General features: G+C 42.7%; 1 protein-coding gene across 9 annotated transcripts; it reads right to left on the bottom strand.

Annotated features, from left to right (window-relative positions):
* Positions 1-2,572: 2,572 nt before the first annotated feature.
* On the bottom strand, positions 2,573-25,742 carry LOC146964838 (alsin-like). Of its 9 annotated transcripts, none has more exons than XM_085764146.1 (41): positions 25,563-25,742; positions 24,495-24,606; positions 23,321-23,481; positions 22,862-23,086; positions 22,365-22,555; positions 22,041-22,073; positions 21,749-21,949; positions 21,270-21,388; positions 20,905-21,143; positions 20,612-20,696; positions 20,017-20,204; positions 18,304-18,472; positions 17,924-18,020; positions 17,716-17,793; positions 16,760-16,969; positions 16,139-16,310; positions 15,676-15,871; positions 14,440-14,505; positions 13,907-14,066; positions 13,575-13,706; positions 13,131-13,259; positions 12,859-12,882; positions 10,620-10,690; positions 10,214-10,280; positions 9,945-10,123; positions 9,319-9,384; positions 8,974-9,072; positions 8,459-8,623; positions 8,104-8,215; positions 7,266-7,343; positions 6,834-6,970; positions 6,456-6,611; positions 5,751-5,865; positions 5,174-5,331; positions 4,440-4,538; positions 4,110-4,289; positions 3,871-3,916; positions 3,687-3,748; positions 3,285-3,434; positions 2,961-3,057; positions 2,573-2,847 (listed from the first exon to the last, which is right to left on the bottom strand). In XM_085764146.1, the coding sequence occupies exons 2-41, from the start codon at positions 24,512-24,514 to the stop codon at positions 2,809-2,811; spliced, it is 4,971 nt and encodes a 1,656-aa protein (XP_085620272.1). In that variant the 5' UTR covers positions 24,515-24,606; positions 25,563-25,742; the 3' UTR covers positions 2,573-2,808. The 9 variants fall into 9 exon arrangements, with proteins under 9 accessions (XP_085620272.1, XP_085620274.1, XP_085620275.1 ...); XM_085764148.1 differs by having other exon boundaries at positions 6,456-6,608; XM_085764149.1 differs by having other exon boundaries at positions 20,017-20,198.
* Between the last annotated feature and the right edge of the window lie 138 nt (positions 25,743-25,880).

Below are 25,880 nucleotides of genomic sequence, written 5' to 3'. Positions count from 1 at the left end.
CACACCTTGGTTCATCTGAACTCAAACTTAAAATTGGCAGTACAAGGTTAAAAACGTCCTTCACGCACGCGCGCACACGCACACGCACACACAAAAACCAGGAGAGGAGGCAACCTTTCGCTAGTGATTAGCTGCTACTCTGTGTTCCCTCATTAGTTATATTAAGTCAAGTAAAGATCATTTCCCACTGTAGTGACATGTCACTGTCCTACTGGTCAGTTTGCTCTATATTTGTTAAAAACATGAAATATGAATATCTACAGTCTAGACCTGGGACTAATGTTTGTGTGGAGCACTCACAGGTTGGATTTGTACACCAGGAGAGCAGAAGTATATATTTTAAATAAATAAGTAAAAAAAAACATTTCAGCAGTTGCAGAAATCTGGAGGTCTGTTTAGTGTGATGTTTTGAAGGACCTCTCGTGTATCCAAAAGACGTAACAAAGTCAAGTGAGAGGGAAAGTTACCAAAAGGAGGATTTTTGATGTCTATGCGAGCAAACAAAGTTGTGTGCATGTATGGATGCAAGAGCGCCCTGTCAGAATTTCCTCCTTTCCACTACCTACAGCTTTCTGACTGAGAGATTTTGGTTTGTTGTCTGAGGAAGAAACACCAAAACCACACAACTGAGGATTTAGTACGTGTCTAAAGCATTTTTTCTGTTTTCACACAGAACATAACTCTTTGACACTTTGTAGAGACAAACTCATCCAGCAATTATCTGAACTGCAACAAAACAGCAGTTACAATATTCAGTTAACCATCATACTCTGTTGTAATAAGTCCCTAAAGGTATTTTAACTAAATTTGGATATTTTCCTCACAGTATTTACTGTGTTACTGATAATCTGCTATTGTTATTTCTGAGCCATAAAAAACATATTTACATTATTATTGCAGTTAGAAGTCGTTAATTTTCCCTCAAAAACGTTTCAGACTTCAGATGTCAGTGCTAATTCTCATAGGGAGCAGGTGAAATAGGAGTGATATTATATAGTGCAACGTCTCACAGGGACATCACTGTGTATTCTCATGAATTACCCTTTAGGAGAACAGTGTAAAACCAAACATATTGCTAGGGGAAGTAAAGTGCAGTGTTGTTACAGCTTTGCCTTCTCAAAGTCTTTTATAAAATATATTTTTAAAGAATATTGTTTAACTCAGAAATGGAAACTACACTGAAAGTATCAATGAAAAATCTACAGTAGCATCATACAGTACTGTATTAGCGTGTTGTGAAGATAATAATGCAGTTTTCCAACATGTGCACCAGAGGGCGGCGTGGTACTATCCACTGAACACTGTCTTGAATAGAGGTGAAGGAACCTTATGGCGCATTTCCACTAGCACGGTTCGGCTCGGTACGGCACGGCTCGGCGCGCTATTGCGTGTTTCCACTAGCACGCAGTACCTGCAACCGGGTACATTTTTGGTATCACCTCAGCCCTGGTTCCAAGCGAGCCGAAGCGTTACTAAAACGTGACGTCAGCCGACTGCCTTCCACTGATTGGCCGATGAGTGTCGTCACTGGAAGCGACGACCGACAACAGAAATGTTCCTGCTGAAGCTGTTATTACCAGAGAATTTCTAATATTTAGACTGGCTCTGTTATTACGTGACTTTATTAAGTTTTAATATTTAATATTTTTTCATGCGAGAAAGTAACTGTTTAGATCCCCATGTGCGGTTAGTTTATCCAAACGACGGCTGTTTAGAAGTTTGCCCCGATGTTTTTCGAGTGTGAAGCTCCAGGTCCGAGCAGCGACCGCGACATCACAGAGGCAGCAGCCCGGCTCCTGACGTGCTCCGCCGGCCAGCCTACCACCGTCACCCCGAGGAGAACAGACCGCTAATTAACTTCCCCGGTGGCTTTTAGAGGTTTACCACCGGCTGGTTAAACTCTTAAATGTTGGTCTCATTGATGAAATCTAACAATTGTGGCTGTAGCAGAAGTTTGTTTGTGGTTAGACAGAAGAGCAGCACTGCCTTGGGGTCTGTACGCACAGAAAACACCGCATTTACATCAATAAATAAATGTTTTACAATGAACCAGGCCGATCTCAGAGCTGGCAAGACTCTCCGGTAAGGCATATTGAATGGTTAAATGCCGTTAACGGGACGAGAGCAGTCAAAACGGCGGTTTAAAGCTAGCTACAGCGAGGGTAGGTTCACTTCCTGTTTACAAAGTAAAAGCACCAGTTCTATCGTAATGGCTTTCCTTATGATAAAAGGCAACGGGTATTTTATTTTGTGAAAATAACCGGAAGTGCGTTGCTCACTACGGCTAGCTTTAGTAACGCCGACTTCGTTGAAACAAAATTGTAAACAGCTGGTATTTTGTCAGATTTTCAACACGTTGGGGATCTAAACGACTACTTTCTCGCCTGAAAATGTTTCAAATGTTGCTAAAGTTATATATTTACAGAGTTTAGAGCGTTGCTCGGCGCCGTGTAAATGACGTCAAGGCGGCACTAGTGATACTCAGTTGTAATGGAAACACAACCAAACCGAGCCGAGCCGTGCCGTGCCGAGCCGTACCGAGCCGAACCGTGCTAGTGGAAATGCGCCATTAGAGTGCTGTAACATACCAAAAGGATCAACACTGAGTGCAGTGTCAGACGTTATTTCCTGTTGGCTGACAGAGGGTGAAGGTGTTACCCTCTCCCCTCCCTCTGCTCTCTGTGTGTGCTGCCTCAGTGCAGCTTTCCAGTGGCCGCCAGCAGAAGGACTCATGGTTTGACTGGTTTGTTCCGGCCTCTGCAATTCCCAAATCCTGCTGCTGACTGTGGAGCGCCCTCCTGTCCCCTCTCATGTAGTTGACTCATGCTGGATCTGGATATAGCATGCCTGCATGAACATGGACATGTTAAATGACCTGTACATATACGTGTATATTACAACAAAACATAATATTATGTAAATGATGGAAGTAGCTGGAAGAGGGGGGAGGGGGGGGTCACCTTCAGTGTTGTGAACATTAGTCCCATCTCTCCATGTTGAACGTTTGGGTCCATCAGATCTTCTATCAGACTGACCTCAGCTCCCAGGTTCCTGATCCTGGGGAGCAGAGCAGTGAAAACACAACATGTTGAGGCCTCGCTGTTGGCTGCACTGACTCTCAGTGAACAATACTGGACCATACAACAGCAGTGTGCCTCTCTGAACTGGCCTCTAACATGATCAAATAATCACTAAAGAATGCAGCCGATAGCAAGAGTGAGAGAATTGGACATAAACTTCTACATCTACTAACGAAGTGTGTGTGGTGGTGGGAGGCAACACACCTGGCTCTGAGAACCACATAGATGAAGAGAGGAAGCAGGTCATCCATGCACCACAGGAAATCACCATCCAGCATAGGTTTTACTTCCTGGTTCAACTCCTCAAATGTTTTCTGGATGACAAGGAGTTTGTCTGATGGAGTGAAGGTGGTGCTGTATGTGGAGCGGGACAAATATTTGAATATGCTTCCCATTATTTTTCATGATAACATAAAATGTGGACTGTTTTAAATGTTACTGTATGATTGCTGTTAGAATAATGTGCCTCGTCATGTCACATCAGGAAGGGGTTTGCCAGGATTTTTCAGGTAGTGAGCATAGCATAGATTTAAAAAAAAGTGTGTGTGTGTGCAAATTCAGTGTGGTCAAATCACATATTCATTAGTCTGGTCACATGGCAGCTACCTGATTTGTTGGAGTGTCTCTACAGCGGAAACAAAGCAGGCATCTTTACTGCTGGACACAATCTAAAGCAGAAGCAGAGTAAGAGAGGTACGAGGTCATCTGTAATGTGTGACAGTGATAGAGAGATTATGAACAGCATCACTGGGCATGGCTACAGAGAAGAAACAGACAGTTTGTATCCAACCTGTTTTCTCTCTCCAAGAATTGACATCCACAAAGGCCAGAACTTCCTACAAGAGGAAATAAATAATGGCTGTTACACAACAACAACAAAAAAATGCAATAAGTTAATCAAACTCAATTAAATCACATGACAGCAAACATGAAAATGAGATCTTGAGACTGCTTCCCTGTAGGTTAACTAACAGATGCGTTGTGTGAGTATGTGTGAGGGTGAGTATGTGTGTTGCATGTACAACTCACTCCTGCACTCCAAGGAAGCTGAGCAGCGACTGGTCGGGCTGTTTGTTGAGTCGGAGGATGCGCTCCCAGTACTGGGCCTCCTCCTGCTCCTCCTGCAGGCAGTACAGGGTGAAGAGAGGAGGGTAGAGTCTGGGGAGCAGCAGAGGGAGAAGCAGAGAGGAGCAGCTCACCACCACAACGCTGGGGGACCAAGGTAGCGGAAGAGAGAGGGTGGAAAGTTGAATGGACCGTTTGTTAGTTTCATTATTACCAGAAGGAGGAGCTGAGGGAAATGTCATCTGCCTGGGTTTTGTATGGATGTCAGTTTTGTGTGTGTGTGTGGATGCTCACCCATACTCTGGTATGTTAGAGCTGTCTCTGCGTGCGGATGGAGGGGCTGGAGGTTCAGGGATGATGCAACCATCATCTGGTAACCCTGGAAACAGAAACCTGCAGGCAAATATGAATGTTATTAGTAAAGTGTAGTTTTTGTGTTGTCCTAGATGTATCTAATTTAAGTTCCCTTGTTGTTCTTTTATTATTTCTGTGTTGGTGTTGTTTCTGTGGTTCCTGTGTGGAATGAGAAGCTGATGACTTAACACCAGTCTCTTCATGTCTTAGCTCTCTTCACCGGGTGGTGTGAGAGAAGGGAGACTTGAGGATGGATGGTGAGTACTTATCAAACCGTCCTATCAGATCAGCTGACCAATCACATGAAAAAGGGTCTTGATACTGTGAACTTCTCCCCTCAAACCTCATCTCCTCTGAGGAACATCAAAGGGATATTGAAGAGTGGAAAACGCCCTTTGTTTCATTTCTTCTGCTTTTACTGGAAGAAGCCAACCCTACTGTTTTTCAATTATTTGCACAACTCTTTATTCAAACCACGTGTTCTCCTCAGTGTGATCTTCATCAGTTCCCTGAATGGCAACTTTGCCTGACTTCAAAAGTAAAAAAAAAGAAAAGATTTTTCCCCATCATGCTGCTTGGACTGTACACTTGCACCAAAGTCGCTACACACACCACGCCTCCCCTGATTGGACAGAAAGACAAACAACAAAGAGAGAGGGATTAGAAGAAGCTACCTGACGATGCTGTAGTACTGTGTGAGGTAAGCCTGGACCTCCTGGACCGCCTGCCTCAGCAGCCTGCGGTTGGATCCCACGCCGACATAGGTCATCCTGTAGACTGTTACCAAGGTCTCCACCAGCCAGCCCAGAGGGTGGTGGGGGGTCTCACATGCCTAACATACAACCACAAAGAGACATCAATAATTAAAAGTAGCATGTCAGAATCAAGCCTACGCTCTAACAAACCGAAGGTCAAATGGTTCCTGTGACTGTATATCAACATAATAATCATTTCTCCTCACTCAGCAGTTTTGATTTAACATGAACTTAAATATAATATAGAGGATCTGCCCCTGTCATTGTGACGTATGGTTCATACAAAGTTTGTTAGCTGAGGTTTAAGCAAAGAAGGAAGCACAACACAGAGGGGACACATTTAGGTAATCTCCCTTGGATTTCAGGAAAAAAAACATTATATCATTGGCTATTCTGACAAATACTCAACATCTACTGTTCTTTAATCTAATTCCTCAGTCTAAAACTACAAGCACACATCTTTACAAAGACAGACACACAGAACGTTTACTGGTACCTTGGTGAGATATCTTCGTATGTTGTCGTAGTTTGCAGTGGTGACAGGTTCTCCATGCTGAGGAATTAACTCCAAACACTCCAGTATTTTAATCTGAGACCTACTGAGGTCCCGGCTACACACACACACACACACACACACACACACACACACACACACAATCACTTATTTTGATACACAACTAGAACATGTATTACTGCGTTCAGACAACAGGAGGATAACCAGGACAACCAGCAGAGGTGACTGTGCAGTACTTCTCTGTTAGAGCTGCAAATCAGTGGAACAAGCAAGATAAGAGAGAATAACGGATGAAATAATGGCTAAAATCAACACAGTCACATACCCATCAATCATAAACTCAAACACTGGACTTTAATATAGTTTAATCTCGTGGTTATTCTTGTCTCATCATTGTGATTTTATTGTCACCGTTGTCTTTAATAGTGTGAAACTGCATTGCTGTAGTTGCAATGTTTTGTTAATGTCGTGAAATCTTGTTATTGTTGTCGTTGAAGATGCTGTTTTGTGTTTTTGTCGTAGCAGATATGTTCTCTGTTTCCTGCACAGTCACTACAGATGAAATTTAGCTTGAGATAACTCTGGAACGGCTGAGAGCTGTGTACTGTCCCTGTTAAAAATAAATAAACTAATAAATAAACAAACATTTACATTAGCGTTAGTACATGTCTTTGTTGCTGTATCTACCTGTGACGCCGCGCAGTCGCTATGGTAACAGCGATGTTCTCCCAGGCCGTCGTCCTCTCTCCTTTGCCAGCTGAGTCACAGCCCAGTCGACTCCAACATTCATTAAAGACACAGCCCCACCTCTGACCTGCAGGCACCACATACTGACCCAACCTGCTGCATATGCACACATTTTTCACATTTTTAGGATACTAAAAACAACATGAAGATCGAGATGTTGTCTTGTAGTATATCCCGTCATGTGTCTGGTGACTTTAATCCTGATATTCACAGATAAGCAAGATGAGGTAAGCAACACAGGAGCTCATAGTTTTCTTGAAATCAATTCAAGGTACAATGCAAAGTTAATTCCTGTTTAAAGTAGCAGTTAACACTCACAACAAGTTGTTTCTCTCTTTGTTTTCGGGTTCGTCGAAAGTTGCCTTGGTGTATGTTGCAGTGACTTTAAGCCCTGTCCTCCACTCTCCACTGAACATGCCGTCAAGACAATCACCATTAGCCAAGGACAAAACACCCTGAAGATGAGTGGAGGAGTCGTCAGTGCATATGAAATCATTTTGCAGTCCAATTTTGACCTTTGTGCTAGTGAAATGTAATTACTGTGCAATACCTTCACTAACAAATGACATACCATTAGTTGAAACTAGGTATTAAGACAAAAAGACTTCACTTCACCTACAGTATCCCTGAGCAAGTAAAGCTACTTACAATAGCCATGTCCTAAGTTGACCATGGGACATGTCCAGATGTCCAGTCTTTATCAACATGGCAGACACTGAGCCAGACCACAAAATGAGACATTCTTCCTACCTTCCCGTTAGCAGTCCAGTCATCAGAGAACTCCCCATGGAAAGCTGTATCATCATCTGAAACCAGCAGCCCTGGACCCTGGTGGAAAACAAACACATGGATGATTATATTTGTGTCCATTTTTTAAGCCACAGTCCAAAACTTGCATATTTGACACTGATTTTATAGAAGCAGATTTATGGCAGTTCATACGAAGCACAGTCTGCAGTAGCCACTGTCTCACTAGTCACACTTATAATCAAGAAAAATATAAAGTAAAAACTACATTTCGTGCTTTGCAGTGATGTGGCAGGAGTGATATTGGAGAACTTTATGATGTCACAATGAAGATGACCTTTCCTTGACCATTTGTGTATGAAATAGCATCAATTTATTCTTGTACACATTAAAACTCAGAGATAAATTGTGTCCTAATTAGTTTATGAGTTTGTCAGTTACGGCTAAGTCCAAGCACATTTGTGTCAAATTTGACACAAGAAATTCCCTCATGATGTTGCTGTGCGTTCAAGTTCACAAGAATGAAACCAGCGGATGGACGATGGAAAATGTGAAGAACAAAGCCTTTGTTCATGAATCATGCAGGACGTCATCTGTGTGTTTCAGCCAAGATCAAGGAAACAATCTTTGATCTCTGATATGTTTAAAACAATAAACCTGGATATTTGTCAGTGAGCAACCCATCATCACGATGGTCTTTCACATTCCTTTGTATACACATCATTAATTCTCTAAAGAGAATAACCCATATGACATCTATTGTTGGATCTCTGGACATTCAAACATGTGAATTATACAGTATATGAGTACTATGAGGGCACACACTGAACTTTGAACTTACACTCATCTTGTTCTCTTTGAAGGTCCCTTCATAGTACACACCGTACTGGGTGACAACCACAGCACTACCGTGTCTCTGGTCATCCAGCCACAGACCCATATACTTCTCACCTCTGGGAAAAACAAATAAGAGCAGGGATGACAATGACGATTCATTCACTGCACATTTCCAATGCACTCACACTGACAGACTACTTATTGGGAAACTGCTTGTTTGCACTTCCACTGAAATACTTTGGACTGACAACTAATGCTACAGTTGATCATAAAGACAGACTAATTGTTCATCGGTTGACTAATATTTTGAAGAGTTTAAACGCTAAATGTGAAGTTTGAAGTGCAGGAGGTAATCAGACCTGGTGATGTCGTCGTAGACTCCGTAGCCTGTCTTCTTGTCCTGGACCCAGTGGCCAATGAAAACGCTGGAGGAAGCCCTGACCTGTTTACCAGAGCTCAGCATGCCGTAACCGTGCCGCTGCCCATCAAAGAAACAGCCCTCGTACACCTCGCCACTGGCATACCTTGGTAGACACACAGATGCATAAATACGACTTCACAGAGAGTGGTCCTCCTCATGGTCATGTGGAGATAAATGCACAAAGACTGTCAGGCTGCTGCCCCTGGTCCAAAACAAAATGCCATCAACAGACAAGGTACATCAGCCCCAATGATGGTGACTTAGGACAAATGAGTCATTACTTCGGACAGAATATGTTCTTGACACTTGTGACTTGGTGTTAAGTGCTACTACTTAACTCTTAACCTTAGACACGACCTGTGTGACTTGAGGAGGTTACAATTTGCACACAGCTCAGCTGTCATAAGCTTCACTCTACCTAACTGAAAAAGCAAAAGAAAACAGTTTACTGACTTGTACTTGCCAAAACCATGGATCTTGCCATCTTTCCAGTGACCTTGGTAGCAGTCTGTTTTATTCAGCACTTTATTGGGCATTATACATTCCCCATAGCTGGAAACACAAATAACAATCATACAAAAATGCTTCAACAATAATAATAAAAAAACAAAACACAACAATAAGTACCGTAGTTGTTACTGATAACATAATTGGACTATAAAACATTATTTTGATTTGGAAAGTTCAACAAAATTTCCAATGGGTGAGATGTTTCATATGATGACATATAAAAAACAACTAACATCTTAATAACATGTTAAGCAGCCCTCTAGTACTATACCAGGTTAATGTACTGACCCATCCTCCACTCCACTCTTAAAGTTCCCGGTGTACGTCCGTCCATCCGGCCACTTCATGGTTCCTCTATGAAAGCAATTACATTTTATTATTTGCATATGACATGATTTGGAAAGAGGCAGTTTTACGCTCTGTGGGCATTAAATTAGCTACAGCCAAGTCAAGTTCACTTAAGCCTTGATTCTAACATCCTGACTAAAGAAAACTGGACATGGTCCACTCTGGGGACTTATGTACTGTAGTCCTTGTCTGTTTTATGTGAGTATTTTTTTTTTTTTTTTTTTTTGCAAAAATGTATCTCCTGTTTTTAGTCCTGTTTCTAGTAGTCCATGTCTGTTTTTATGTGGCTGTTTTTTGCCCTGTGAAGCAATGTACTGAGCACGACGCCCAAGACAAATGTCAATAAAGTTTACCGTTCCTACCCTACCCTAAGTCATCCCCTACAGACACATTGTCATTGACAATTCCTTGTCTCCAGCCTATAGCTATTATCACCAGTTCTTCTGCAAGTTTTAATAATCATTACTGATGTTATGTTATGTTATGAGTTGAGTCTTGACTCTTGATGATACATTCGAAGACTCTCACGGTCTCCTAGAGAGAGACAAACAAACATGCTCTCTAACCTGCCATGAACTCGTCCCGCCAGCCAGCCCCCGTTGTAACGGGCATCTTTAAATCGTCCCTCTCCAGTGAACATGTAGGAGGCTGTACGAGACATCGCTGCCACCCCTGGTGATGACCCCTGACCTCCACCACCCTGCACCTGATCAACCGCTTGGTTAAGAGATCGTAGCCACTTGTTCTACAATGAGACAGGAAACATAAAACACCTCGGGTGAAAGCCAAACTAGCATAAATGTGTTTATAATAAGCGCGTACACCATCCATGTACCTTCTCCTGTGGTGTTGAGGCCACCAGGGTGAAGCTCTCCTCTGGACATGTGATTTTGATGGCATAGCTGAAGACACACAAGACAAACAGGACAGTGACCACCTTCATCCATGAAGCAGTGTTCATCACATATGTTCAACAAAGTCTTTCAGACAATGACCAAAGTACAAAGAGAACAAAGTAGAACTAAATGAAACTAAATTCAGGCTTTATGAGGTGTGAAATGATGGAGGATATTCTGATCATCTGGTCAAGTAAATAAATTGTATTTTGTTGTGGGGAATATTACAAAAAAGATCCACCCAGACCGACCCCCCCCCCCCCTAAACTGGAAGAGGAGAGTGACATGGGGACGAACAACATGTTTTATGTTCATTATTTGACTTTTTCAAAACAACAAACTCACAGTCCACTGCTGTCCTCAGTAACTGGTTTCACCCACAGGCAGTTCAGAGGGTAGATGTGATGTGTGGCGAACTGGAGATGGACAGAGCAAGAACATTGTTCATTACATTTGATTCCCATCTTCCTGCACATGTGGCTTTTAATAATGGGCTTTATGCACAGCTCCACTACTTCCTGAAATAAGTCAGCTCGTTTATTTCCTGTCTTACATTATTGGACAAACTGATTAATCCAGGTGTGCCTGACCATTGTTGTGTGGTCAGACACACCTGGATTAATCAAATGGTCCAATAATGTAAGACAGGAAATAAACGAGCTGACTTATTTCAGGAAGTAGTGGAGCTGTGCATAAAGCCCATTCTCACGACTTCGTAAACAACTTGTCACATTAACTTCCACAAACTGTGGGTGTACTCTCAGTTTTACTATTATGTGCATGTGACGAATCTTGTTTGGGCTGACTAAGCTGTAGCGGTGCACCATTTCCTGATTCTGTTACAAAAATCATATTTATCTGTCATATTTGTTACAAAAGTTTTGTTTTACCACTAAAACTACATTAAGCTAAACCAGAGCAGACAAGCCCAGTTCATCCCAAGCTTTTCCAACCCATGGCCCTAGTCCAACCACAGAGGTCAGATAACATGAACATCAAAGAAATCAGGGGGAGGCTCAATTTTAATTTAATGTTTAAGGGTGTGCAATCGTTTTTCAATTCATCATCTTTCCTTTTAATTGTTGTTGTTTCTAGCCAGTTATTCATTTGGAATCTCCAGTTGTTTTTTTTAATCTTGGATATGACATTTCTTTGCACAATCAGACCGAGACAGATAACAAGTGTACAGTGTAGCGCAGCCAGTGATAACATAAAAGTCACTGTCTATCTGGGACATGCCTTAATATATGAAAAAACCCCAACAACCAAAACCAAAACTGTACATTAAAGAATAATGATGAATAAATTATTTATTGATGTTGCAGCAAAACATCAATAAATCAAACAAACTCCCTTAAGTTGAGTTTAATTTCCTCTCGTGTAGCTTAACAAAGGTTAACTAAAAATAAATAAAAGTTCACTTGCAAATTAATTAAAAAACATCAACTATGTCAAACCTCACAAAACACCAAAAACCATACAAGGTATGAAGGAGCAGGAGAGGTTTCACCACTGTCTGTTGTCTATTAACACACCACCCCACCACACCAAAGAGAAGGACAGGAACACTATTAGATCTACAGTAGGTTAGGATTCAGCAGGAAACTGTTTTACACTCGAACAGGCACAAAGTCGAGAAGGGGAAACACACAGGACGAGGGAACAGTGAAAATGTTATCCTCCAGGAATGAAGACATCTGGCCCAGTCAGTGACTGTAATGTCTGCTTGTTCAGAGCTGCTGATGTGGTTGTCTCTTGGGTGAGAGGCTTTTGAAGTGAGTAAGTGAGTTGCAACAGCACCTTTATGGGCTATGAGCCATCCTGACCCCAATTTTCACCACTAACTGAGACACGCATGTACGCACACACACGCGCACGCGCACACACACACACACACACACACACACACACACACACACACACACACACACACACACACACACACACACACACACACACACACACACACACACACACACACACACACACACACACACACACACACACACACACACACACACACACACACACACACACACACACACACAGCCTGTTTTGGCAGCAGCAGCTACAGGTGAGTTTGGACAGAATCAGCCATCAGATCAGCATGCATGAAAATAAATCAATTGTAACACAGAACATCTGCAATGCTGACGGGGACAAAACAATTAATTAACCTTAAATAGAGCGGACAAAATAATCCATTAATGCTAACACAGTGCTAATCAACAAAAACAGAACATTATACCCTCCACAGAGATAGGATTTATTGCAGGGCTACATTAATTTTAGGTAGCTAGTTGTTTCATATGATAAGGTGGATAACTAGTAGATGCAGAGCGCTGCAAATCAAATTAAAACTGTTTGGATGGGGGTAACATTAATTGGGTGTTGGGCTGCTGATACGTTGCATTACAAGGTTCTGTGTTAATATCAATTTATTTCCTTTATAATACCATGTGAACCTTCCAGGAGCGTGAGCAGTGAACAGTGGCCAGCCCACCTATGCTGCAGCTGCACAAAGCTCAGGGTGGCTAAAGTGGTTGGTTGGAGGTGAAGTTGGGCAAACTGGGAAAATACTTACAAAGTTCTGAGAGGGAATGGCACCCTGAGAGAACGAAGACACAATGTACACATTTAAACTTTATGTAAAAAACAACAGGCTGACAAAGATCCTGTAGGTTTTCTCTCACGTTCAAAAAAGTGTGTGTTGTTGTTCACTACAGGACAACTTCAACTTGGTTGAAAAGGTTGGGCAGTTGAGTCCACTGTACCTTACTGTGGGCACTGTCATTTAATCATGTTCACTACCTGCAAACAAAAGAAAATATCTATTTTTATCGTGTGTGTGTGTACCTGTGTGTGCACCAGTGCATCATTGAACAGTATGAACCAGTGGTTGGAGAACCGCCCGGCGTTCTGCAGGGTCAGAGATCTGTTGCTGCTCTCACACACGACACGGCGCCGTGGAAGACGAAGTCCCTCCTGAAGAACAAACACACACATAAAGTACACACAAAAATCTGACTTTGCCTCGATCAGGCAGCTGCTCAATAGACAATCTGCCAACTGTTTTCTACTTGGGACAATTTAAAGTTGTCATTTCTGTAAGGGAGAGCCATGTTTTAAATGGTAATTGTAAATCAAACTTTTTCTTTTTTATCTTGTGAACAGAAATGACACTATCTCTCAGTTGTGAAATGAATGCCACACAAACAGTCTCTGAAGGTTTTCTCGCCTTAACAGTACAGACAAGAAGAAAGTTTGCAGGTTATAATAACAATACAGAGCTGTGCTCACTGTGTTTTTTCCAGAGTGAGTCTTCCAGAAGAGGAATGTGGTTTCGGCCTCCTTCTTCTTTCTCAACAGGGACAAAGACAGGGACTCATACTGACTACAGGCCTGATGCAGAGACTGATACTCTACAGTTAACTGGGGAGAGAAACAAAACATCCCTTTAATGTATATTTGAACATACAGAACAGTGGCAGTGAGAGCAACTTACAGTCTACAGTGAAATGTATAATTTGGGAGATAACTTCAATTACTCAATCATGGAAACTACAGAAAGATGAAGGGAGAATGGAGAGAAGTAAATGGAAAAGAGAGGAAGACAGAGGTTTCCTCCTCACCACATCAAAGCAGGATGCCAGTTTGAGCAGGACTCTGCTGTACTGGTGGAGCTGCTGCAGAGGCCAGTACAACAGTGAAACCAGATCAACATCACCACCGACACACTGATCTGAAACACTCAGCTGAGCCAGCATGGCCTGCTGAGAGCCCAAACACTCACTGGACAGAAACAGAGAGAGAGACAGAGAGAAACGTAATTATCTTCAAATTTTCCGTCAGTTTTCTTTTGATAGAAGCTAATCCTTTTGATCTATCAAAAAAAAAAAAAAAAAGCTCTACATGATGTGATATGCTTTACATCATAGGTTTGTTTAAGGAGGAAAAACTCAGAAGAACTTAAGTTTAACATGAGCATGATTATCAGAACAGTGAATCTTTCCCTGCTAACACCAAAGCAGCACTTACACAAAAAAAGACCACATGCTGTTGCTGTAGCTCTCTGCAGGTCGAATTAATGTGAATGAGGAGCCTGTGTTACTGAGGCTCTGTGTTTCCTCAAGTGAAAACACAAAGAAAGAATAGAGAAACTTACAGTGAGAGCTTATGGAGTGACTTGAATCCCCCCATGACCTGAAAGTTACCCAGTGCAGAGCAGTACCTGGAGAAAGACAAGACATTTTATCAGGCACTTTCATTTTAATCCACATCCTTGATAGCAGAAGAATGCCAGATGAACTCTCTAGCTCACATCAGAGGTACTCTTTTATCTGTTGGCATATTGAAAGGATTTTAAATGTTTTTTTCTTGTTCTATCTATTGTCAACAGAAACTGCAAGATTTTGCTTTATTTGCTCTGGAAGTCACCTTCAGGTTTGCCTTAAACCTGTGTAACAGACTTTTCAGAGCAGACCGACTACTGTGTGGACAAGAATTATAGACTTAAATACTCCAAGCATATTCAAACAAGGCTCTTGCAGCCAAATACAGTATAGATATGCAGAGTATGCAGGGTTTATTGTTACTTTAAGCTATGGTATTTGCCTTTGAAACTACACGTTTTTTCCATTCATGCTGTTCTTCACAAATACAAATGCAACACACAATACATGAGAACAAATCACAACAAAAAGAGTAAAAATGAGAAGAAAAAAAAACATACTAAGAGAAGAAGAACCGAGCATCTGAAAAGAAAGCACCGTTTTTGTCCAAAACACTTGTGATTAAAAAGTGGAGCAGGAAATTGCGAAAAGGAAAAATGAAAAAATGAAAAATAAAAAGATAAATCATCAGGACTACACTAGATGGCCAAACATCCAGCCAGATGAGGCCCTGTAGGCAGAATCCAGTGGGTTCATATCTAACATCCAAAATAAAACACCACCCAGTGCATGTAGCACAGAATTTGTATGTAACCTACTTATTGTTAAGATATAAAAAAATAGTGGCGGTGTTTAGCTCAGTTGGTAGAGCACCCGCCCCATGTGTTGAGGCTATAGTCCTCGCTGCAGACGGCCCCGGTTCAAGTCCCGCGTCGGACGGCCCTATCCTGCATGTCATTCCCCCCATCTCTGCCTCCCATTTCCTGTCATGCTCTCAACTGTCCTATCGAATAAAGGCATGAAAAGCCAAAAAAATATATACTTTAAGATATAAAAAAATAATAATAATAAAAAAAATTTGACACACTGAAATTTTAGGTACAACCAACCCAATAACTTCTTATGCACATATTTTAATTTTATTTCCCTGATCTCTGTGCTTGAAATGCTGTATTTTGGGAGAGAAGTAGTGTTTATATTTTATGCTGAGACAAAAAAGTGAAGCTTACTCTTTATAAATGTCCAAGAAGTGCTCAGCGTGCATCAGTAGTAGAAGAGCATTGACATCACGGTGCTGCACATCATGCAAAAAGTAGCTGAGTGACGTGGAGTGTTGACCGATCAGGGTGCTCAGCCGAACAAAACTCTCACACAGAGAGAAGAAGAGATGAGTGCATTGATCACCTAACGACGGGGACACGCCCTCTGAGAATACAGGAGAGGATACATACAGATCATGCGTGTCTTATTTCGCATATAATTTCAAGTATTTTGCTCACAGTGCTTTGCATTGTCCACCATTTCATGTTTTCATTTACATACTAACATTTACTTCTACTGATATTTACATAGTCAAATTCTGATATTCAAAACCAACCAAAAGGTGTCAGTGGTGGACATGCAGACTACTAGATGCACCACAGAAACCCGTGCTCAGCAGCAAAGAAGCATTCGGCACAGATTCGGTCTCACCTCTGTTACGTAGCGGAGTGAGGAGGAGCTTCCTGACGCTGCTCAACCAGCAGTAGAAGTGTCTCTCTCTGGAGGCCAGCTCGTGGATAGCTGAGATGAAGCCCATGATGTTCTGATCTGCCAACACGGCACAGCACTGACCGCCACTGCACACACTGCTAATATAACCCATCTACACACAGATACACACAGAAAACTAATGTCATTCATACAGTAATAGCGTGATAATCATGTAATTGTTAGGTAAGTCTTTGGAACAGATAAAATCTTAGGTCTTAAGAAAGCAGAAATATGTTTCTTGGTTTTTGTTATTGATGAGAAATGCACTTGGCTTGTTTCTTTGATCTACACCTCCACACACCACCTGAATATACAGCGTACACCAATGTCACTGTAGGATGAATTTAAACACTTCAAATACTGTGGCACATCGGTACCATCTGAGTACACAGTGATACTGTAGAGTAATCTTGTTGACTTTTGTGTATTTGTACAAAGACCCATCTAAGGGATGAGCAGTGCAAATAAGCGTTGGTTGTCAAATACTGAAGTATGTAGCACTGGTCCATACTAAAAATTAACATGAAAAACTACAGTTCTGTTTGGTTTTGACCTACATACCTCCATGCACAAAGGCAGCAGGGTGGGTCTGACTGTGTAACTCTCCGCCCTGTTGGGTGACCTCTGAGTTGACCTCTCCCCCCGTGCTGGCCTTTGCTCTTGACGTTGGCCACAGTACAACAGGACCGGCTGGACACAGTCTCCATCAGCGAGGAGGAGGGAGTGGCTCTGACCAGCTGACATGTCCCAAACCCGGAGACCATCAGACAGCTACAGCGGACCACCAGAGACAGAACATTGTGTGCTTACTAGGATGTCTACATAGTTGAGAATGTTTTACAGTAGCATCAACATGCCATGGGGATTTGATTTGACAGAGTAAAATCACGAGTTGAGTACTGAACATAGAAATAAGCATTTGGGGTGAAGATGAGGTTAAAACAGTCAAATTGAGAGTAATGGCGCTTTTCCACTACACAGTCACGACTCGGCACGGCTCGGTTTAGGTGCTTTTCCATTACAGCTGAGTTCTTCATAGTTCCCCCTCAGTGGGTGTGGGTGGGTGGGCAGGGTCGTCATATCAAGGCCACGTCGCCTCGCTCTCTTTTTTCGATCCTCTCGTCAGCTCCAAACTCACTCGTCTGCACCTTGATCACGGACCACAGCGTGGTTTTCCACACAGTAGTCATTTAACTCAGGTGAAAGAATAACAACAGTCTCGGTACAGATCAGTGGGCGCTATTGCCGGTGTGTTTTTCAAATTAGCGGGTTTGATTCTCGTGTCTGACATTGCGCTCATGACTCTTCCAGTGACAACGCTTTGGCCAATCAGTGGAAGGCAGTCGGCTGACGTCACATTTTAGTATCGCCTCGGCTCGCCTTGAACCAGGGCTGAGGCGTTACCAAAAAAGTACCAAGTACCAGGTACTAGTGGAAAAGCAAAAAACAAACAAACAGTAGAGCCGTGCCGTGCTAGTGGAAAAGCGCCATAAGTGAACAGACACGGATCATTGTACCTTCGCCTGCTGAGGAACAGTGACGGGACTGTTGACGTGACCGAGCTGTCCACACATGTTGCTGCCCCACGAGTACACCTGCAATGCACAGCACACAGGGCGTGAGTTCGGATTTGACTGAAGTGAGGACATCCTGGGGTGTCAGGGGGGTCTTCACCTATTCAAATACCACATGTGTAGGCGTGTGCTGTGCATGTGTGTCTGTTACCTGGCACTGAGCACTCAGGGCCAGTGAGTGGTGTGACCCCGCAGCAACTTTGATCACTTCCTCGCCGGTCAGAGACTTGATACACAGAGGCTGGAGTCTGGACACACACACACACAGTTTAAGTCTAGACTACTTGATATAATATAATTCTTGTGACTTTGCAGGTCCCTTGAACATGATTTTTGACCTAACATCATAATACTTGATATTTGAATGTATTTTGTTGTTTTTTATTATGTTGGTTTATCTTAAGCGCTTAACCTGACTGTAAATATACAGGACTTTCACACTGAGCATACAGACAACTGATACTACCAGTTATATTAAGCTATTTTTCTTCCATTGCAGTAAACTGTTTGTGTGTATTTGCGTGTTCACACCTAGCAAGCTGATCTCCGTGGCCTAGCTGCCCCTCAGACCCTCGGCCCCAACTCCACACTTCTGTTTCCAGACATGGCAACCCGTCTCCTGGTTCCTCTGGTGCAGCAGCGTGAGTCCGACTAGCTGGGGATGGCATGCAGGCACAATGCCGCCGTCGCCGTGGAGACCCTGAAAGAAAAATACATGACCCAATGGTAAAACCCACTGGTAAAAAGTGCCATTTCAAACAATTGAATCATGACTTGAAATGCTGTTCTTCAGTATAACATGACTGTAGCTGGTAGGAGTTCAAACTACAATGTTCTTACCAGCCTAAATAAACCACATGGGCAAACACATGTAAAGCCGCACCCAACAGGTTTAATATGAACACACCCAAATGACTCTGTGAACTGGATCTGGAAAAAAAACTCATAAGTCCATTTATGTCCGAAATAGCTGGCGGTGAGCTAACTGAAACAGATGAGGTAAGGTTAGTAGGCACTGAGGATAACTCAGGATATCACAGCAGAAACAATGAGGAAAGCTGGAGATCCACTCTCTCTCTGTTGTTACTAATTCTACACAGGCAAAAAAAATAAATACAAAATGATTATCTGAAAAGTTTGAACATGCTGAATAGTTTTCAGGTCTGTGCACTGCTGAGTGGTCACGCTTTCATTCTGCCAGTCAGAAAAATGAGAAGTTGGTCTTCTGAATGTGCTGATCAGCAGTTACACTAACACCACAGCACAAAATGACTGCTGTTTTTGTTTCACTACACTGATACACCTCACACCTTCTCTAGTGAATGTCTACAGACTTTGAGTGCCTAAATTATGAGCTATAACGACACGTTAAATATCATGTTATCTCAAGAAAGCAGGCATGCTTATCTCAACAACAATAATTTCATTATGTCATCAGGCCCATGCTGTGATCTTGACTTAATTATCAGCTGTTAACGGATTAAGGATAACCCGTAGTAACTAGGAGATAACATTTATGATCTTCCAGCCTGTTGGCCACAACTTCACAGAGGAAACAGTCTCAGTGGTGCTGCTGGTACCAGATGCATGAGAAATGTGTTTGCATTGTCTGTGTTGGAACATTTTGATATAAAAACATACTAATGTGAGAATTATTCACAACAATTATCAAGAATGGCATCTACAAAGCCTCCATAGTCAATATGATGTTAGAAATCAAACTTTATGAACATTTGGGTTTTCATTTTTTTCCCCTCCGCAGCTGAGGCCTCCAGCTGCAGCCTCAAGTTAAAGGACCAGTTATAAATCTTAGGAATATTCTTAAATGATCTGTTGCTTAAAATTAGATGAGAATATTGGCACCTCCCAAATATGTATTCTTAATATGAAGCCAGGAGACAATTAGTGAAGCCTAGCACAAAGACTGGACTGGAGGCAGTGGTAAACAGTTGGCTCTGGCTTTAGTTTAAACATACTCCTACCGACACCTTTAAAGCTACTTAAAAAAAAAATTGCTTACTTATTACGGTGTTCAAAAGTTGTGGTTATAGTTGTATGGGCAGTAACACGTTTTAAATGTTTTGTGAACAGCCTCTTCCAGTCTTTACGCTAAGCTAACAGTCTCTTTGTTCCATACTTAGGGAGCTCAGGCTATCAGCCTTCTTATCTAACTCTCAGCAACAAAGTAAATAAGCGAAGGTTCCCAAAAGTATAGTCAAGCTGCTCACACCCAACCATTCCTACCATGAGTGGGTGTTCCAGGCAGCGAGCGTCTCCTGTTTGCTGCTGTTTTTGCCTTCTGGTTTATATTTGTAAGACTGGAGCTCTTCTGCCCCTGCAATTCTTTCTTCTCTGCCTCCAGACGAAGCCGAACTTCATCCAAACACGCAGGGGAGGAGGAGGAGTACAGCCCAGACACTCCACTGCTGTTACCCAGAGAAGAAGATCAGATTGCAAATACATTGTAGGTGTGAGTCTTTTGGTATGTAGATAAAGCACCAAAATTCTGGGTGTATCTGTATTGCTAAAAATTCCTCTATTCCCTCATTCCCTTAACTCAATCACTTCCCCTTTTCATTGTGTGCAAAGTGATTTCACATAGGAGTCAAATGGAAACACCTGAATTCAAAGGGGATTCACAAAAATGATCTTTTCTTTCAGTAATGGTTACTTTACATATATGTCATCACTGAAATATCAATTGCACACCCTAGGTTTTTCAAAAGATATCTTTTATAATATAAATGTGGAATGTATTTTCTACCAACACATTGCAAGACTGAGGGTGTTCTTAAAAAATCTTGCTCAAAGTGCTTCTGTGAACAAAGTTCAGCCATACTTGGTTTGGCTCTTAATTGGTGATTCCTCTTTATAACTGGAAGTGAACAGGTCCACAGAAGGAGTAGAGGAAAGACAGCTGTCGTCTGGAGAGAAAGATTGACAGGGAGGAACACAGAGTCACACACACCAGGCTAAAATTCATAGTGAAACACAAGGCTGAATAAATGAAGTATCAAAAAATGAATATCAAACCAAAATGATGGACAAAGAGCAGTGGCAAACAACGAAGCACAGGGAAACAAATGAAAGAACAAATACATAAATGGTTTCAAAGGATAAAGCAACAGATACCTGACGTGTGACTGCTCAGTGAGTCACTATCCCCTGTCCCAGTGGTGTGATGTGTTTCTAATGAGTGGCCAGAGAGTTTCTGGAGGAGGCTCTGGAGCTCTGTCTCATCAGGGAGAGCTGAGTTTTTATTGGCCCTCCAGCCTAACAGTGTGCAGGACTTTGGGCTGCCATCTGTCTGAGTCAGATGGCCAGTGCTGAGCCCGTCGGGCTCGAGGCCGGCAGTAACTGAAAGATTCATCCTGAAGTTTTGTAATGAGGTGAAAGCAAAGAAAGAAAGGAGAAACCAGAGAGAAAGGAAGACATTAAATGCTAAGACTTAACTTAAAAGGGATTAAAAGGGAGACTTCTGTTGTATTACACTGTACAGTTTAGTGGTAGATTTGCTGTCTTCAGGGCATGAACCAGCTGAAGAGCCAGGGCTGCTGCCAGCTGACCTTCCCCCAGGTTGGAGCCTTCGTCTGGGCCCTCGTCTCCTGGGAGAGGTCTGGGAATGTAAACCAGACAGGGGCATTAACCAGTGCTGAAACAGCTGCACTTCTAAAAAGAGCATAGATACTAGCAGAGGGGAACAGACTGATTGGTAGTGTTACAACTGCTGACACATCTCTGTATATCAAAGATCGCATGGTACTTGAACACAAGAATGTCTCATTTCAAATTTTACATACAATATTTTCACAGCCTCTACATTGTATAACTGCATGGTTGTGTGGTTGTTGAGACTGTGCTAAATTGTTGTTACCATTTCTGTACTATTTTCTACACCATTGCCATCATGTCCATTTTTAATACATTATTCATCACCAGATTTGTTTAATTTCCCTCTTCTTCTGTTTATATTTACCTCAACTGTTAAGGCTTCTGTCAGCTCCACCCCCAGTGGACAATAGTGAGCATCATCAACTGTTAACAGCCCCTCCCTCTCTGCCACTGACGGGTGAGGCGACTGGCCCCGCTCCCTCTTCTCAGGGCAGCTCTGGGTGATGTAGTTCTGAGGAGGTAAACTGCGCACCAGGGCCAGGCTGTGGTAGGCACCACAGGCCACCTGCAGGGAATAAATAGAGCTGGTATGTCTGGAAGAAGAGTTCAGTATTTCACTCAAATGTACCAATGACAGTGTTAGTCGGAGAAACTACCTGAATGACATGCCTTCCAGCCAAGTGCTCTACCTGGACATAGTAAAATAACACTTTAGGTTGAATACACTCTTTTGACAAGTACTCACATGCACAAAAACATCACCAATTCACAAACAAATAATACACACATTCAATGTCACGTGATTCAATATTTAACAGAGCTGACAGCGTGTATGCTCAACCATACAAACTATAAACACAGGTCAAATTAAATAAAATTAACTAACGCGAATGAATAAATTCAATATGCACAAGAGGGTTGAGTTTTGACAGCTGAGTGGGTCTTGAATACTGAATTACACCGACTTTACACAAACTTACCTTCTGTGGTCTATACACTGGGAAGTTGTTTGTGACCAGGCCAAGCTGGCAGCCACTGCCCCACGCCCATAGCTCATTCTGGGATGACAGAGCCAGGCTGTGCTCCCGTCCACAGACCAGATCCATGATCCGGACCGCTGCTGGGGGGACGACCTCACTGTCCACAACAGTGACCGGGCACGGCTCTGAAACTAACACAAGGCACCAGATATAGTATTATAGAGGGTCTAAATACTGATTGCAATGTTTCTACAGCAAACCTTAAGAAATCTGCTTTTGATGCTTTTAAATCTACTATATTTCTATTAACAGTCTTTACCAACACAACCTGTAGGTGAAAACAAACAGCAGCCTGTCACAGTTCTTGGATGCTACAGCCTTGAATGAAACATTAACTAACAGATTGACAAACTGAAACCAAACAAGCTCAATGGATGAACAATTGATAGCACAGAAGACAAAACAACAGGTGAATAGTTGATCATGTGTTGACCAACCTGTGATGTTTGTGACTGCGCCCCTGTCCGTCAGCCCACACTGGCCTGCTGTGTTCTCTCCCCACATGTAGATGTTGCCCTGCTCACTCAGTGCTCCGCAGTGGAAGCCGCCGGCCGCCACACGGACCACAGTCTTCCCCAGGAGAGACTCCTCCAGCAGCGGTGCAGAGGCAGGGATGCTCAGATCTCTCCATAACAGCTCCCCAAACGAATACACCTGACCACCTGAAAGAGAACAGTAACTGAATAGAGATTGCTAGTTTTGTCATGAAAGTGTTTCTGATGCAGTTAATACCTGTAGCACGACTGTGTGTTGTTTGGAAGCTCCAGAGCAGCAATTTGGTTTTCACAATTACAGACAAAGAGGAAAAGCTGCCCTTCCCAATACAGGCGGGGGAAAACATGGACTGAATATCATGATAATTGTTAGAACAGTCTTCTCTATAAATACACACTCACCCTGTATCAGCAGGAGTCCATGGTGCTCTCCCAGGGTGACCTGCAGAACGGGCCTGGACAGCAGCACTCTCTCTGGACAGAGCTGCTCACTGGCACCCGCTGACTGCCAGATGTGGAGAAGTCCTCGCTCTGGAGGCGTGGGGTCCTGCTCATTTGCAGGTCTACAATACAAAACACAGATGTATTTCTATTACAGCCTGGATTAGGTCTTGACTAAACAATATCTCTCAGCCTAAACACACTCTGTCCAAAACAAACCGGCTGTACACGAGCACCAACATTTGAACCTGGTAACCTCCGACAGAGACCTGAAACCACCTGAAATCCCAGGTATGAAGATGTGTTATCATTCTTGTTGTGGTTTGATGACACGCATAAAAGCTGCCGGACACCTGGATTAAATTCCAGTCCGGCTTCTGCAGGTCCTAACGTGAATTTATGTTTTAAGGGAGGAGAACTATAAACGACTGAATAGCAACAGTGTACACAATGCTCCAAACCAAACATAAACATACTGAAGAACTGCAGTGCAGAGATTGTACACCAGCCAGACAGTCCCCTGACAATGGAAAATAGAAACCACAAAGTGACACTGGTAAAATATGACTTCTAGTGAAGTCACTTGAACTGTGATGTGCTCCTCCTCCTAAAGTCAGACACTAACCAGCTCTTAGGATAATGCCGTTAGGATTTTATCCTTACTTATCCATACACTCATTCATTTGGGTCAGCCTATTTCTGGTCATTGTTTAGGAAAAAATAAATTCAGAGGGGGATTTTTGATTGGCTGGGTTCTCTCCACCAGTTTCTTAAATTACAACAATCTGTCAGATTTTAAGATAATCAGACAGACTTGCATGCAGACAGCCTTCTTTTTAGCTTCTCCTGACAATTTGCCATTAGATATTTAGCACAATGCCGTGTAAAAGTCACAGTGGGGGAAAAAAAACAGACAGTCTCTCTTCTCTGATCGTTGAACAGGTAGTTTGTTTATTATTTGTTTGTTTTAGTTTTTTTTATATTGGCCTCTTTATCTTAATTGCACTCTCAGTTAGATAAAGTTCAGTCACAGTAGCTTTGCTGTGTATGTGTGTCTGTGTCTATCTGTGTGTGTGTGTGTGTGTGTGTGTGTGTGTGTGTGTGTGTGTGTGTGTGTGTGTGTGTGTCTTTTTACCTCTCCTCTGTGTTGTCCATTAGTTCAGACTCTCCATTTCTCTGGACAGTGAAGGCCTCTTTTTGAACATGTTTCAACTCTCTTTGTCTTCTGTGAACTCTGAACAATTAGTCTGCAGGAAACAAGTGAAATCACTGCTCTTGCCATTTTAAAAGGTTCATCTGGCCTCAGGTGTCTGTTGTAACATCTGGGTGCCAGAACATCACAGCAAATATACACATCATAGTTTGACATGACATTACATTTGGCGTGTACAATAAACATAGACCTTATGAAGATGTATATGAGAATATTTAATCGTTGTTTTTATTACCTCTACCAAGGACGTACTGTACGGCCTTTTCTCCCTTTTTTGTTTATTTCTCAGCCTGACTACGGTATGCTAAAAGTACCAATTTGGAGGGATGGTTGGATTGGCTTGGAAACAACCAATGTAATGTTGGCGCTGATCTCTATACAGATAGCTAGTCATTTTCCAAGGAAGTAATGTGTGGATCCTGACGTAATTAAACAAAGCTGCACTTGAGAACAAAAGACATGTGTGTGATTGTTTGGCCTTGGCGGAGACATGCGCTCTACACGGTGCCAGTCTGGTTTCCAGTGGTTTCATAGGGAGCGGGAGTGGTTTCCCTTCATCATTACTGGGTTAAAAAAAATGATTTATAGCACCGCTGACTTGATCCAGCGACTCAATAAGCAGCAAAACTATCAGGGTATTTCGATTTGTTAGCCTACGTGCTGGCCTCTGATTAAGTCCTCAGCCATGCAACCCTGCTCTGTTTCTGTGCCTGTGGAAACACATCACGTAAACCTCGTAAATTAATCGCTGAAGCTTTTCACGTTCACACCACAGACTGATAGATTAGCCGACACAGACAGCAACCCTGTCACCGGGTGAGACATTCACTACCATTATTTCTGTGTAGGTCCCTGTCATATTTACACACAGCACGTTGACTTTCTTGGTGATAAAGCAGAGTCGCCTTCGTCTTGCACCGACGGTGAGGCTCGTAAACACAGGTCGGCTAGTGCCGTGCTACCGCTGCTAAAGCGGCTAACTAAACTTACCAAGTGTCATTTTGAAGTCGAGAGAAAGTCGACAGGGATGTGTTGTGTGAGTATATCCTGACACCTGTGTGTCGCTGTCACGACAGAAACGCGGAGCTAAGGCATTTTTTTCAAATCTGTGCAGCGCAGTGAAAGCAGAAGTTGACTTTGACAGTTGCGTGTTGTTGTGGGGAGGCAGAGTCTCCGACGGCGGCGGAGCAGGGACAAACAGCACGGAGCGCCACACCTGTTGCTATGGAGGAATGTCAGGGAGGAGGGGAGGCGTTCAACTCTGTCGGTATTTACAGTGCTGGAGGACTTCAAACATTATTTCGCTTG

The sequence above is a fragment of the Trachurus japonicus genome, chromosome 21 (assembly GCF_045865225.1).
Source record: "Trachurus japonicus isolate A0001 chromosome 21, Traja_1.0".
Classification (NCBI taxonomy): domain Eukaryota; kingdom Metazoa; phylum Chordata; class Actinopteri; order Carangiformes; family Carangidae; genus Trachurus; species Trachurus japonicus.
Note: the sequence above shows the minus strand (reverse complement) of the source record. Positions and strands in the feature narration are given on the sequence as shown.

Coding starts and splice junctions, on each gene's coding strand:
- LOC146964838 (XM_085764146.1), bottom strand. CDS start 24,514: ATGGACAACACAGAGGAGAG. Junction 8,216..8,458: donor GTCTACGACGACATCACCAG/GTCTGATTACCT, acceptor TGTTTTTCCCAG/AGGTGAGAAGTATATGGGTC. Junction 7,344..8,103: donor TCAAAGAGAACAAGATGAGT/GTAAGTTCAAAG, acceptor GTTTTCCACCAG/GGTCCAGGGCTGCTGGTTTC.